The sequence below is a fragment of the Ostrea edulis genome, chromosome 3 (assembly GCF_947568905.1).
Source record: "Ostrea edulis chromosome 3, xbOstEdul1.1, whole genome shotgun sequence".
Taxonomy (NCBI): domain Eukaryota; kingdom Metazoa; phylum Mollusca; class Bivalvia; order Ostreida; family Ostreidae; genus Ostrea; species Ostrea edulis.
Window position 1 is genome coordinate 79,097,373 of NC_079166.1, and position 16,694 is coordinate 79,114,066.

At 34.0% G+C, this 16,694-nt stretch overlaps 1 protein-coding gene across 1 annotated transcript in view; it reads right to left on the reverse strand.

Annotated features, from left to right (window-relative positions):
- The window catches only part of LOC130052911 (uncharacterized), a 143,348-nt gene that overhangs the window by 25,916 nt on the left and 100,738 nt on the right, over positions 1-16,694 (reverse strand). The window contains exons 7-11 of the mRNA XM_056159123.1: positions 15,690-15,851; positions 6,933-7,454; positions 5,318-5,572; positions 4,239-4,451; positions 969-1,066 (exon numbers count right to left, since the gene is read on the reverse strand). Of these exons, the coding sequence (XP_056015098.1) occupies positions 969-1,066; positions 4,239-4,451; positions 5,318-5,572; positions 6,933-7,454; positions 15,690-15,851 (1,250 nt within the window). The remainder of the gene's footprint in view (positions 1-968; positions 1,067-4,238; positions 4,452-5,317; positions 5,573-6,932; positions 7,455-15,689; positions 15,852-16,694) is intronic.

The following is a 16,694-nucleotide window of genomic DNA, read 5'->3' on the forward strand; positions in this document are numbered from 1 at the left end:
ATGAAGAACCATACCAGGAAGTGCAGATTTCTTCCTCATGGCCACATGGAAGTTGACTGTTAAAAGTAGTTTCTGGATAAAAACTCAAATACTTTGCATTCTATTCAAACCAAATTTGGACATATGGATACCAAGACGGGAAGATGCCTATCAATTTTGAAGTCAGAAGGTCAAAGATCAAGGTCACAGTGCATGGAAATTAGAAAATGCTGATGCGGGGGCATATGTTTTACACATTCTGTAGTTATAAATGAATTAGTATTGTATGTTTGCATATATTATTTATGTTTTCTGATTATTTATCATATAATGAAATAAATATATAGAATTTGTAAATATACATTGAAAAATACACATTTTATAACAAATCGTATATTGTTATTGTTTAGAATGTATGTCAGTGTCAGAAGGGGGTGGAGACACAACATGGTTCAAATCTTTGTTTCAATGCACACTACCCCACACATTTTTTAAAATTTAAATTGAGCAGAAATATGATTCAAATCAACATTAGTAATTTCAGAAAAAGTTTGATACATATATTCTCCCTAGGTTGAATTTTTTGATGAAATAGGTCTTCAAATTTGTGTGATATTTTATATAATTATTTTAATTAATAATTGATTTTTGTAGAATTGGTGATATATTTTATGTAAAAGTTATTGAAACAATCAATTATGCTTAATTTTCATAAAATAAAAGACAACCAAGATTATTCTGTCTTTAATATTTGTTTTATAGTGTGTTTCTTGTGAAAATTGGTGATTTTCATGAAAAATTAAGTTTCAGCAAAGGAGCAAATTTGAGGACTGTAATTCTTTAAAGTCCACACTAACATACTCTTTTTTATGTTTTAAATGTCTTTCGGATAAAGATGTATTAGTTAAAATAGTTTTTTTTTTAAAGTTTGATACTTCTGAAAAAATTCAAACCAGGAGAGAACATCCTTAAATGAATATGCACGATACCTGAGCTTTGGCTTCGTCTAAATGTGTTCCAACGATGATCACTGGGGCGTCATTGTCACAGTACGTATGCACTGACTTCAACCAAAACAACAGGTATTCTGTAAAACCATAATTTGTTATTTTATATGCAGTCAGTTCTGGTTCTCTCTTTCTTTGCCACAAGTTCAGATGCTCTCAAGCAAACAATTTATATTTCTGTTGGCTTAATGATTTAAAGAAAAAAACTCATTGATGGCGTGATGCATCATTCTCTAGCACATCACACTGGATTGAGAGAATCAATGCATGATTTAAGAGAGTTAGTGTACATGTATCTTTCTAACTACATAATTTGTTTTGGAAGTAAAATACTTCTGTATTTGATATATCAAAATGATATCACATCTTCTCTTAATGCCCAGATATGTGATATGCCAATTTGAATAAAACACCTTATAGGCTCATTAAAACCTACAAAATTTCACCAAATTACAGTTCGATTGCCATTGTATCATAGTCGTATGTTTGACGCAAGGCTTAAGGATTTTCAACAAGAAAAAAATATAACTGTAACAGGTGCCCAACCAAAAGTTTTTATTTCACCATTTACCGCTCGGATTGTTATTATGCACTGAAAAGATCATTAGCAGTTCAATCACACTTTGAATTCGATGGGGATGGAAGGTCGTAGGTGAGTTGATGTCCAAATTAGAATCCTCTTATGCAGTATATTTTAGAACAAACCAACATACTGCTATTCCGTGTTTCAAAACACACACATGCAGGGCTTACTCGGTCCTAAATACGGGGGGAAACGCGCTCGACAGTGTTAGGAAAGCTTGAAATGTTATGATAACTACTAGTAATTTTAAACGATGGTAAATAGTGTGAGGATTCACAACAAAATCTTGCAAAATGTCAGTTGCATGCTTCCATGGAGTGATTATGATGTAAAATAACATTACTTTGCGTTAAAAATTTAAAAGGAAAGAACTAAGATAACCGTTTGCGTAAAAGATCATTCTTCACTTAGATCCAGATTCATTTGAATTTCATATGTTTATTCATTAAACCATTTACAAAGATAACCTTTTATCCCCAAGATGCATTGTATCTCTATGAGCAAACGACATATATCGTGGCTAATGATCATTATTATGTCTCATTTATATATATGAGTAATCATGCCTGGCTCCAAAGGGTTCTTTTACGCATTAAGAATGGATTACATATTTAAACGTTTTCTATAACCAACTTTCAGTATTTATATTTAGGCTTGTGTTACTACCTATATGGTAGCAATATATTTTAGAATCATCGTTTTCTCCATACTTAGATAGCAATATTAAAATACCATATGTGTATAGTATTTATGTTTCTCAAATGATTTGATACGCAAGAGAAATTAAATTTTCGGTAGTCCCGTGAGAATCCGGGTTAAAGTAGATACTCAGTACCCCTTGCTTGTCGTATGAGGCTACTATATGGGGCGGTCATTTGATTGAGATCACAAAATCCGAGGTCCCGTGTTACAGCAAGTGTGGTACGATAAAGATACCTCCCTGATGATAGGACATAAGCGCCGAGCATAGACCTAAAATTTGAAGCCCATCACTGGCAATGGTAACGTCTCCATATACAATATACTTGTACATGTAAGTCCTCAGTATATCTATTGATAACACAGTATAAGGGCATTGCCACTGTTAACATCTTACTGTTATTCAGAAACAATATGACAACTCTAACTTATCATTTCTACTATACTACGGTATTCACTATACATTCATCATTAATGTGATTACCTTGTTAACATGGCAGGTTACATGAAAACGTGTACTAGGTAGAAGTTTTTAATGTCAACTTTTAACATATTCAATTGCATAAAGTGTATGTTCTATTTTTGCTACGTTGAGTTTAAATACATTTGGAAATCTATGTTATATCATTCTCTAGAACACACCGTCACTTTTCACTATTCACATTTGCAGCAATAAAAAGACATACATTCCTCAGTCATGGAAGACATTTTTTTTCGACTGTCGATATAATAGTCCTCTACGCTAGCGTTAATACTGATATCCTTTTATAAGTACATTGTTATTTACATGTATATCTAACTACGAGTATTCAGAAAAATACCAGATAGATGGGCGATGTGTATCGCATGTAGGTTGCATGACACGATGAATAAATACAATAAAGAGTACATGATATGCCTATCAGGAAATACATGGCCTTAATGCATCCTCACAGCCACAATCTGTGATTCTCTCATTTGTAATCTCGATATTGGGATAAAATCATTGCAACGTAATCGAGGTTCTCCATCACCTGGACCAAGTGTGATAGTCCAACGACTCACAGTGTCCAATACGGGATCTGGACACGATTTGACTGTGTTGAAACCTAGAATGTTAAACTTGGGGAATTACTGCCACGAGAAATATCTAGCGACCAAGTTGTATGTTCTGGATAACAATTAGATCGAGGTCACAATGACATGATCAGGACCCATACCCCCCCCCCCCCAAGATACATCAGCTTAATTCTATGGCTCGGTATGAAATATTTGACATGGAGGTGAAACAGCCAAGAGATACAAGCAGAAAAACATAGGGATATACGTACATGAAAATGCACACCATAATACAGTTCGTTAAATGACGACATTGGACATTTGTTTATGGTTGTCTTTACTACCAATACCTCATGCTATCCATATTTATACATAATGTCTAATGTCAAGTGAAGTTACTGTATCTAGAACATCTTACATTGGGGGTTTAGTATCACTTCTGTATGTACAATATTCCGCTTATAAATAGTATATGGATAGGGATGAAATACATTTACCTGCAACATGGTATCTATATAGACATGATGATTATCACATATCTTTATTTACCATATATTTGCTTCTTAAAATTTGAAATTCTCTCGTAACAGAAATGGTATAATGCAGAATACTAGACCGGTATTCGAACCCGGGTTTTCCTGAACCTCGAGGCAGGTACCCTACCAACTGAGCTATCTGGCATCCGTTGATCGAATCCCTCTGCCCGCCATATTCCGCACTACACTAAATGCCCTTACAATTTGAAAACATCAACTTATGATCTTTGGCCCTGGCAGGCATTTTCACCTGCCAGTTTACGGAACCAAAAATAACAAGAAGAGAAACAATGCAAAAGACAAGGCTGTGATTCAAACCCGTACCCCCTGTACCTCTGACCGCCACACTCTGGATAAATTATCTGGAGAATACTTGTATTCTTTCACGCCACTTACCCCCATAAGACCAGTCAGTAAACATTGTCCCTGCCTGTTCACAGAGTTTTGGGTCAACTTTCTCATCAAATGCTTTAGACATGTCAATGACGAGAAGATAAAAAGCTCTTCTACTGAGGTAGACCTGATGACACGCGTAATAGGCGCACTGTCCACCAAAGTCCACAACACTCAAGAGTTGTTTCCCCTCTTTATCTGTGTCAACTGGTAGATCTAATAGAAAACATGACGAGACATACATATACGATAGAATTATGGAGGAATGAAAGGTGAAAATAACGAATAGTGATCAATCTCATAACTCCTGTAAGCAATACAAAGTAGATAGTTGGGCAAACACGGACACCTGGACACACCAGAAGTTGGATCGGGTGCCTAGGAGTAGCAAGCATTAATTGCCGACCGGTCACATCCGCCGCATGCCCTATCAGGTAAACGGAGTTATCCGTAGTCAAAATCAGTGTGCCAAGAACAACCTAACGATCGGTATGAAAGATGTCAGACAGCATTTGTCCAAATGATAGGTTGCATTGACAAACCAGATCGTTATAACGACCATAGAATTTGCGAAATGCTGACTTCAATCGAAACGGACGATACACAGAACAAGCTCTTGCGTATCCATTCAGTTAAAAGATATAAACATCAGATGTAGGTGATAATGGAATATTGCTACATAAATTTGGGAAATTGATGATGGAGAAGCAGAAATCATCCCGTTTTTCATATAGTTGAGTAGTCAGTTTGCCGTTAACGTCTAATAAAATATCTAAGTATGAAGGAGAAGTGAACGACTCTGGTGTCTTTTATTTCGAGCTAACAGGGATATATCGAATCGACATATGAATGAAAGGTATTATTGTTAATTGACAAACAGTCGTCGATATATTTAAATGTCGAATTGAAGGCTACAGCAATATTTTTTTTTTCTCATGCAGAAGTTTTTGAATAAATTCTGCTTCATATGAATATAGAAATATGTCAGCTAAATTTGAGCTAATGTATATATACTGCCTCATAGTTGATGATGAGAAAATTAATAATGCAAAAATGTAGATATCTAGACGTCTTATGTATACCTTTTAGGCAATCAGATTCCGGAGTAATCTCAAATATGTCTTCGTGTACTTCTAGTCCTACTGTAGACTGAATCTGTTTCAGTTCATCCAGACTTCTTTTCTGTAGACGTTTAAGCAAAGTGGATTTTCCAGCCCCTGCGCATCCAACTATCATTGCACGAGCCCTGTGTATTGTTTGAGTTCCTTTCCTGGCACATTCTGCGTATCTGCTTCGCGCAGCATAGTCCCAGTCAAGGATTTCCCGAGGTACTTTCACTGAAAAATAGGGCAGGAATATCACATGAATACACACTTAAGTATGTAGAAAAAATATTATTTGATGATTGTAGAATAGGAACACTACTTGTAGCATTACTTCTCAATTACGTACACATATAAAGAGTACAGTATAATTTAGTAACCACCGTTCTAATTGGACACGGAATGATACCTGACTCTCTAACATGTCTAGAAGTCGCCCTTCTAATTGGACATGGAATAATACCGGACTCTCTCACATGAAGTGCGCTGGTTACTAAGTGGTCAGGGAAACACTTCGTACAACGAATATTAAATTGAATACTAAATTCGTAGATTTGAAAAATGTTTGATTATGCGAAAGACGTTTTATATACCAAATAAGCATACAGTTTGTATACATTCATTACCTAACACTACGATGTTATTTTTCACAATGCAATTAAGCTTAATTAGTATTCAGCTATCTAAATATGATGTCACAAGTAACACCAGTAAAGAACAAAACGTGTTTATTTTGCATGAAATTTCCAAAAACAGATTTACTGAGTTTTGTGTTCATTGTTGAGGTTGTAAGATTGATCACTGTTCGTTATCTTCACATATCAAAGTATATATATATCAATCGTAATAACATTATTAGTAATCAAAACTAAGAAATCTATCACCATGTGGTTTTCAAGCTTTTCATCGTTGGAAAACATGTCAATCTTCCTCTTATCGAACACTGAGTGACCGAGATCAAATCCACCCTTATACGAGTAACTCAGTAATATGAGAATAGAATATATATCTACATGTACTTCTTCTGCATCATTTGGATATCATTGATTTCTTGCCAGAAACTTCTTTCAAAGATTATTTAGCATATTTTGTATTTTTTAAATATTGATATAGCGAATATTTAGATTACCATGACATGTAGATAACGAACAGTGATCAATTTCATACGATATATTACATATACCTATATAGAGAGTGGTTTTCTCAAGTCACACTCATTTCCAAATTAAAGAAAGTATTAAAGTCACTGTAATCGTAAAATTATATAGACACATGAAACGTACCAAACATTATAGATTGATTGATTGATTGTTGTTGTTTTTCGCCACACTCAACAATTTTTCAGTTATCTGGTGGCGCTAAACGTTATAGACATTTATAGGTTACGATTGTTATGTGGATAATGTATAATGGTGATATTACTTCATATACTAGTATAACAAATCTGCCAAAGCAATGATATTCATCATTATCTTCACCTTTCATTTGCTTTTTCTCATGGCCTTCTCTGGGGAAAATAAAAAGGTAACATGATTCACAAGATAAGACATAATAAGTTCATTATGAAAATATTTTTAAATCAGCATACACTTACAAACTGCAGAAACAGTATCTCTCGGTTTTTTCAACTTATAAAAGTAGTTTTCGTTCTCTACCATGACGTGTAGTATAGCGTCTATCCCCAGTCTCCTGATAAACAACTCTTCCATCTCCTCCGGTATATACATGTGTCGTTCTCCTTCTATTGGTATATACAGCCAGTCACGGGAATACTCCATTAACGAGTCCACAGACGACAGATTGAGGTAGTTTTTATAATCATCATCAGTTTGAAGACAAAATTTGACAAAGAAGCTCATTACAAGATGGCGGACATCATCGGATACAAATATCACGTTGTTTATCTCGTCTACTCCCAGTACTTTGTCCTTCATTAAATCCTCTATAAGAACATCATCTTCCTCAACATCCTCGCTTTGCAATACTGGGAATGCTTTTCTGATGTTGATCAAATCCTCTTTCCAGTGTTTGTGTACGTCCAGTTTGTAGTCAACTGACATCAAAATAACAACGAGAATACTCCATTTCTTCATAGACGTTATACAGGGTAGCACATCTGAAATAGGTGGTTGTATATGATTAATGAATCCATCATCCGAGGGGTGTGCTATTAATACTCGCCTGCAATATATACCATACATGTGCTAATAATTTTTAGGCATAATTGTCATACATGATTGACGATTCTATTGTTATAAATAACATCGAATGTGTATTCTTGGAAAATATTAAACAAACGTGAACAAATATTTGAATAACAGAAATGCATATTTTGTATTTGATAAAAAAAATGCAAAACATATTAAAACAAATACAAAACATTGTTGATTCAAACTGTTCATTCTTGTGTGCTCAAGGAAGATCTATTATATTTCGAGCCAAAAACCCACATAAGGACAAATGTGAAAGTTAAAATTGTAACCCTCCAGAACTAGGGAAAATATGCTAGGTCATGAATATTAATCTTTAAACTCTAAATTATTTAAATATCTACCTGTACTGAAACGTTCAAGATAACGAACAGTGATCATCTCATACCTCCTATAAAGAATACACAATTAAGAGCAGGTATAGGACAAACGCATTTCCTAATTCCTATAAACACTACAACATTAAGAGTAGGACAGACACGGACCCTGGGCACACAAAATGTGAGATTTATTTATACGAAAATAACACGTTGATGTCATCAGAGATACTTCAAAAAACACAGACGACGGAGAAGCGCCCATGTGCATAAGTTAGCTTTTATGTGTGATAATGCTACGGTGTCTTTGTTTTCCTTAGTTTCTATACTTACTTTAAATTACACTATGATTAATATGTATTTATTTGGAAAGGACCCGATTTATAAGAAAATATGGACACTCAATTTGAAATACGCAATGATAGGTAACTGTAAATGACATTTTGAAAAATATTACTTTGTTATTAATGTTCATTCAAAATGTGTCTACTGATATGAAATCAAACAATTGTATTCGATGTAATTCAAAAGAAATCTATACGAAAGAGGCATGTCGAATTTTCTTTTTTTAAAACTCAAAAAAATATTTAATTAAAGTACCGAAAGTACATATTGGAGTTGATTTATGTAGATTTGCAGCAGGTGTTTCTGGGAATGAGAATAATTTTCAAACAAGAGGACCATGGACCATATCGCTCACCTGAATGACCTTGGCTCATATCTGAAGACTCCATATATATATTTTCATGTAAAACTTTAGTCCCTATTGTGACCCAAACTACCCCTGGAGGCCGTGATTTTTTTTTACAAACTTCAATCTACACTATGGCAGAAAGCTTTCTTGTAAATGTCAACTTCTTTGGCCCAGTGGTTCTTAAGAAGAAGATTTCTATAGATTTTTCCTATATATTTGTATTTAAAACTTCCATCCTCTATTGTGACCCCAACCTAACCCCAGGGGACATGATTTGAACAAACTGGAATCAACACCGTGTCAGAAAGCTTTCATGTAAATCTCAGCTCTTCTGCCCCATTGGTTCTTAAAAAAGAATATTTTTATCCCCCTTGTGGCCCCAGCATACCCCACGGGCCGTGATTTGAACAAACTTAAATCTGCACTATGTCAGAAAGATTTCATGTAAATATCAGCTTTTCTGGTAGAGTGGTTCTTGGGTAAATTTTGAAAGATTTTCCCTATATATTTGTATGCAAAATATTGATCTCCCTTGTGACCCCATCCTACCCCCGGGGACCATGATTTGAACAAACCTGAATCTACACTATGTAAGAAAGTTTTCATCTAAATATCAGCTTTTCTGGCTCAGTGGTTCTCGAGAAGAATATTTTTAAAGGTATTCCCTATATATTTCTATGCAAAACATTGACCCCCTTGTGGCCCCATCCTACATCCTGGGACCATGATTTGAATCAACTTAAATCTGCATTAGGTCAGAAAGCTTTCTTGTAAACATAAGCTTTCCTGGCTAAGTGGTTCTTAAGAAGAAGATTTTTAAAGATTTTCCTTATATATTTGTATGTAAAAGTCTGATCTCCTATTGTTACCCCATCACACCCCCGGAGGCCATGATTTGAACAAACTTAAATCTGCACTATGTTAGGAAGCTTTCATGTAAATATAAGAATTTTTGGCTCAGTGGTTCTTAAGAAGAATTTTTTTTAAAGATTTCCCCTATATATTTGTATGTAAAAGTCTGATGCCCTATTGTGGCCCCATCATACCCCCGGAGGCCATGATTTGAACAAACTTAAATTTGAACTATGCTAGCAAGCTGTCTTGTAAATATCAGCTTTTCTAGCTCAGTTGTTCTTGAGAAGAATTTCTTTTAAGGATTTTCCCCATTTATTTGTATGCAAAATATTTGATCCCCCTTGTGGCCCCATTTTACCCCCGGGGTCATAATTTGAACAAACTTGAATTTGCACTATGTCAGAACGCTTTCATGTAAATCTCAGTGGTTCTTTAGAAGATTTTAAAAAATGTTTCCGATATATTTCTATGTATAATATTGATCCCCTATTGTGGCCCCATCCGACCTCTGGAGGCCATGAATAGAACAAAATTGAACCTGCACTATATGAGGAAGCTTTCATATAAATTTCAGTTTTTCTGGCTAAGTGGTTTTTGGGAAGATTTTTAAAGACTTGTCCTATATGTTCGTATCTAAAATTTGCCCTACTGTACCCATCCAATCCCCGGAGACCATGATTTTAATAAACTTGAATTTGAACTATATCAGGAAGCTTTCATGTAAGTTTCAGCTCTTCTGGCCCAGTGGTTTGTGAGAAAAAGATTTTTTAATGACCTCACGCTATTTTTGCATTTTTGTGATTATCTCGCCTTTGAAAGGACCCTTCATTTGAACAAACTTGTAAGCCCTTCACCCAAAGATACTATTGGCCAAGTTTGTTTGAAATTGGCCAAGTGGTTCTGGAGAAGAAGTCGAAAATGTAAAAAGTTTAGAGACAGACAGACAGGCAGATAGATAGACGAACAGACGACGGCCAACAGGCAATCAGAAAAGCTCACTTGAACGTTCAGCTCAGGTGAGCTAAAAAAGAAGTAAGAGTGGTACCCTAAAGTGTCAAAGTTATGCATGCAGAGTTCTTATCCTTAGACGAATTTGACTCCAGGTTTTTGGCACTTTCTTTTTCTCTAAAATACCTCTTACAAGTTTATTATTTCGGATTTTCAAAATTTTGGTTGAACATCACTGACGAGACATTATTGGTCGAAATGCGCATCTGGTGCATCAAAATGGGTACCGTATAAGTTTTACATTGCGAGCCCTGGGTTGAGGCCTCTGCTGGAGGACTGTTAGTCCCGGAAGGTCTCTACAGCCCAGGAGCTAAGTACTTCGTTACTAGCTTGAAAATACGGATGTATATTTAAGTGTTGTAATAAAATTTAGAAATTCATTTCAAAATTAAGGATTATTTCCCTCATACATAGCTCTTATCCTTAGACAAATTTGACTCCAGTTTTTTTGGGGCACTTTGTATTTCCCTAAAATAGCTCTTACATGTTTATTATTTCGGATTTCAAAAAATTCGGTTGAGCATCACTGAAGATAAATTATTTGTCGAAATGTGCATCTGGTGCATCAAGATTTGTACCGTATAAATTTTACATAAACGTAAGCTGTGTCTCTGTAACAATAAAAGCACAATTATTTATGTCTACATACATGTACATATAGATACAGGTAAGTTGACACCTTACCTCAATTGTGATGTACTATTCGAACACATTATACGCTTTTAAAATTGATCATGTTTTTCAAAATATGTCATTATATTAATTCAGCGAAACAAACTTTGTAAAAGGACCAAACATAACTTTATAATTCTTGCGTTAAAGCTATTCTTAATTTTTTTTTCTACAACTCTTCTTAAAAAAAAGTCGGGGATGGATTGACATGACCTACACAACTAATTAATTCCTCATTGCTTTGAGTGCAAGAACTTGTACTTTAGCCTCCGGCATTTACTTATCATTGATCTTTAAAAGTGGCTATGATCTAACTAAACATTTTTGAATTCATCCCCTAAAGCTCCATGCAAATCATCAAGGAAATCCCCACGTACGTACTTCGTAAGCATCAACAATAGGCGATGAAATATCTACAATTCATTAAGGAAGTTAGCTTCTGAGCTTTTGAGCACAACTGCGCAGGATGCTACAATAAAGTATTTACTGGTTCAATACTGACCCCAAATGTGCAAACATTTTACACATCATTACTAAACCCTATCCAGTTGGGAAAAAAAGTGTGCCAATTCAAATTTTGAAAGAGTTTGCAGGGACTATATATTGTGGCGGAAGGATTGATTAATCAAAACGTTCTAAATCTGCGTGATATTACAGTTTCTGTTTCATCTGATATATTTGCTATTTTTATACTGCTATACGTGGATTTCAGTTTTATAATTCATGATACGAGTAGCTGAGACTAGAAAAAAGATTAAATGTTGAAATTTATTGTTTGATATTTTCTCCAAATAGAACACAATTTTTAAGAAATGTTTAAATTAATTTAATCTAAATTCAATATTTTCGCCAATAATTAAAAAAAATTCGTCTCCAATCCTCACCTTTTCTATTTCAATTTTAAATTTTAAAACAAGATCTTGAAAATTATTTGAAATTTTAGAAATTGATATTACTCCTAATATTATTTTTAACTCTCAAAGGTATCATGATTATTTTCGTATATCAAGTGCAAAAAGATCGTTATTTTTTTCCCATTACTTGTATTAAACTTTTTCCATCTGTATTGTTAGAAAACATGAGTATGTATCTATTTTATGTAGTGATTGATTTGTGTTGCTGATATTGTATTGAAACCAACATACAGATCAAGTTTAATTGAATAGATTTTAAGTGCAAACACGTCATCTTTAGAACACTGTAGCTCAATAACAATCACTGCGACCCAATGTTTTCTTTTGAATTTCTAATTCTCTTTCAACTTAGAAATAAAAAAAAAACACTTCCAAAGAATTTGACATTGCTTCAAATGTCAGGTGCGAACCAATGCAAATGTATAAAACTAGTGAAATGGTCTTAATGTTCCACATGTGTAAAGTTGGAACATAACGAACAGTGATCAATCTCATGATGCCTATAAGGAATACAAAATTAATAGTTGGGCAAACACGGCGCCCTGTATATATAAGACGTTGGCTCGGGCGTTTAGGGGGAGTAAGCATCCTCTATCGACCGATCACACCCGCAGTGGGCCCTATATCTTGATCCTGGCGGACGGGTCCCTTGTTGAAGGATTTTAGTCTACATCAATTTTTATTGTTAAATGATGATGGAGTTGGGGGAAATGAAATTCATATAATTAGTAGGAAGCGGACCTTATCGCAATTGAAACTCTTTGAAGTGTAATTTGCCTTTTACAAAAATATGAAAAATGAAATGTGAAGATAACTAACAGTGATTCATCTAGTTTTCTGAAAATGTGTACGGCAAATGATTAATTTTATTTCATCAAGAAAAAGCTTATGCAAAGTTTTACCAAGAGATATGTGGGAAATTATAATTTCTTTAAAAAATATTTCAATAAGATGTGCTCTTTCCATATATGTCAATGTCAAATTCTAGGTGAAATAAATCAAGCAGTTTACAACATTATGGAAATTCCTCTATTGGATTATCTTTATTTGATGCATCTTTCAAAACGATACCAAGATTACAAAAAGTCCACAATCTATTTACTAGATATGAAACATGGCTGTTATACCTTTACTACCATAAGCGTGGAGTTTCACTTGGACTTGTACTGTATTATGATCGGTAATATGACGATTACAAATCCTGTCTGGATGTAGGAGTTTTGAATTGTGTGAATTATCTTGCTGACATTGGATTGTATTTCTATTAATTTTCGATTTAAGGTAAGGCTTGCGACATGTTGTCATGTAGCGAACAAAATCGTGTTGCATACCAGTATGTTCAGTAGGAATTTATGAGATTGATCACTGTTCGTTATCTTCACCGTGCATCTTTTAGAAATTGTCTTTAAAAAAAGAAAGAAATGCCCATGTCGCTTGCTTGACCCAATGAGCCTAATGTTGTGGTGTTTTACATTTTCAGACTCTTTGTACAAAGAGGAATACTAGTGGCATAAAATTTAGACGAGGCAAATTTATGGGGTAAAAAACTGGTAGAATTTTTAAAATGAGTATCATATATCAGATTATACTAATTGGTAAAGAAATTTTATTTTAAAAGCCTGTCCAGCAAAAAAACAAACATGCAATACTGTTTAAATAGTAGGTTACCACAACTTGATGAAAATTGGTGGGTAGGTAGACATCCAAAATAGTAACTGAAAAATACTCCCCCAAAATTGCTATTTTCAACATGACCGCCATATACAGCGCAATCTGTATTTTGCATATTTACATCAATATTATATGTAAAAATCCAGAAGAGGGATTTAAAATCAAATGTAATTTATTTCAGTAAAGAATTAAATTTACTTTTTTTCAAAAGTATTTCAAAGTTACAATAGACACTCCTCTTCCACAAACTGCAAAAATAATAACCAAAGATAAAACACATCAAAGGGCAGACAACTCCTAAGAATTGGCACATTGCCATTTTTTCAGATATGAAGAACAAGTACAAATTGGAAAGGTCAAATCTTCCAAGACCAAGCTAGGAAATATTTAATTTTCTTACTACTATCAAAATGGACTACTAAACATCATTAAAACATATTAAAGAGCTTGGCATTTAAAAATCAAATGAAATATCGGGAATTAAATAATGCATATTTTAAAAAAATCTAGAAAAGGGTTATGTGTATATCTATATTTTTAAACCAAAATTAAATTTAAACATCATGAAATGAATTACATAACAACAGCAGACAATAGCCTTCCAACATTGATATAAGTCATATTCATACATGCAACATATCAAAGGGCAGATAACTCTTAAAATATGGCATTTTGCCAATTTCTAAGAAATGAAGAACAGGTACATATTTGAAGGGTAAAATCTTTCAAGAGCAGGCTAGGAATTAATTTTTTACCCTTATGTCGAAATAGACTACTAAACATCATTAAAGCATTTTATTGAGCCTGGCTTTCAAAAAGCAAATGAGATACTAGGGTTTAGATAATGCCTTTTTTAATAAAAAATATTAAAAATGTTGTGTACATTTATGCAAGATAACGAACAGTGTTATTAAAAAAAGCAAAGTTGTACATCATGAAATGAATTCAATAGTTACAACTAACAATACCTTCCAAAATGACATAAGCCATAATGCAAGGTGCAGATAACGAACAGTAATCAATCTCATAACTCCTATAAGCAATACAAAATAGATAGTTGGGCAAACAAGGACCCCTGGACACACCAGAGGTGGGATCAAACATTCAATACATCAAAGGGTAGACAATTCTCAAAACTTGGCAATGTGCCAATCTTTCAGAAATGGAGAAAAAGTACATTGTATTGTTTATATGAGTTAGATTATTTATTGAAAGTAGATACTAACGGAAAACTAACAAATCAACTTTATGACACATAAGATCATTTTAGTTTCTACATCGTCAACGTCCTATATTTATGTAGCAATATTCCATTATCACCTGCATATGGTGTTTATATCACTCAGCTGACTCGACACGCAAGAGCTTGTTCAGCGTATAGTCAGTTGTTTTTTTTTCAAATCAAGGCAAGCTACTGATAAACAAGTTGATGGTACAGGGGTTTCAACAGTCTTGATTGAAGTCAGCATTTCGCAAATTCTATGGTCGTTATAATGATCTAGTTCGTCAATATAACCTATCATTGCGTCAAATGCTGTTTGACATGTTTCATACCGAGGGTTAAGCCGTTCTTGGCACACTGATTTTGACTACGGATAACACCGTTTACCTGATCAGGAGATAAGGCTCACGGCGGGTGTGACCGGTTGACATGGGATGCTTACTCCTCCTAGGTACCTGATCCCACCTCTGGTGTATCCAGGGGTCCGTGTTTGCCCAACTATGTATTTTGTATTGATTATAGGAGTTATCACTGTTCGTTATCTTCACCTTTCATAAAGGAATTGAAAACCAGTATAACTCTTCCGATGGAGAAATCATAATTCGAATCAGATGCTTCCATGATGAAATATGAGGGTCCTATTCCATTTTAAAGTTATAACCAAGGTTAAAGTTTCAAACAGGCTAACAGAGAAACAGACAGAACAGACACAGTATACTTCCAATCTTCCATGAATATATATTCATCAAAGGTAACTTGAAATAATAATTTTCTGTAATTCTTATTACCTTTGGATATAGGTGAATTCTCTCCGATCATAAACGATCCAAGAAGACTGTTATAAATCCATCGATTTGAGACCTCTTGTTCCTGTAATGCTGTCTTTAGAAAACTGCACAAACGGACTTTTGTATCCTGACGTTCTTTAAATACACTACGTGGGATATTCACTGAAAAGGAATACGTAATGTTAAATTTATAATTCAAGAAGAGAATGTTTTATATTACTAACAGCAATGGTTGGAATAATTGAGAAAACATAATGCAGTCTAACAGATCAAGAGTACATCAATACAACCGATAAAAATAAAAATAAAAAGTGTTAAATGATAGTAAAGAATACAAAATTAAGAGTAGAGCAAACAATAGCTGGGCATACCAGAGATGACATTAGATGTCTATGATGAGCAATCATCCCCTATCAACCATGTTAACAACCACATGATTTTTTTCAAAGGGAAATATTTTCAATTATCATATGTAACGAATCAAATTTTGATATATATCTCACCTTATTGTACTTAAACAATTAGAAATGTAAAATAAATGAATGAAACTTTATAGCGATTAAAATCTCCTCCAAGAGTCTGGCTCTAGGGCATACATAGGGCATACGTACTCATTGAAGGTGATCGTTTACTCTTGAGGCAGACTCCCCATGCCCCAATCTTATCCGGATAAAGCCTGTGTAAACAAGTTTCCGGTGTGACCAGTTGCCCACTTAAAGTGATATTTTTCAAATGCAGTTGGCATTATCGTTAGACTTGCTCTAATTAGGGTTTTATATAATAACTGTGACTGAAAGACATCCCTACCGATGATAAATCGTGCACTCTGAAGGCCCTTTTATACTGATATATATATATATATATATATATATATATATATATATATATATATATATATATAAGCCTTTAGATAAAGAGCGAATCGTTGGTTCTGTTCATTGTTAATCTACGGAGATTTCTTCTATAAAGTCATTCGTATTAACATTTTTTTGAAATATCAAGACT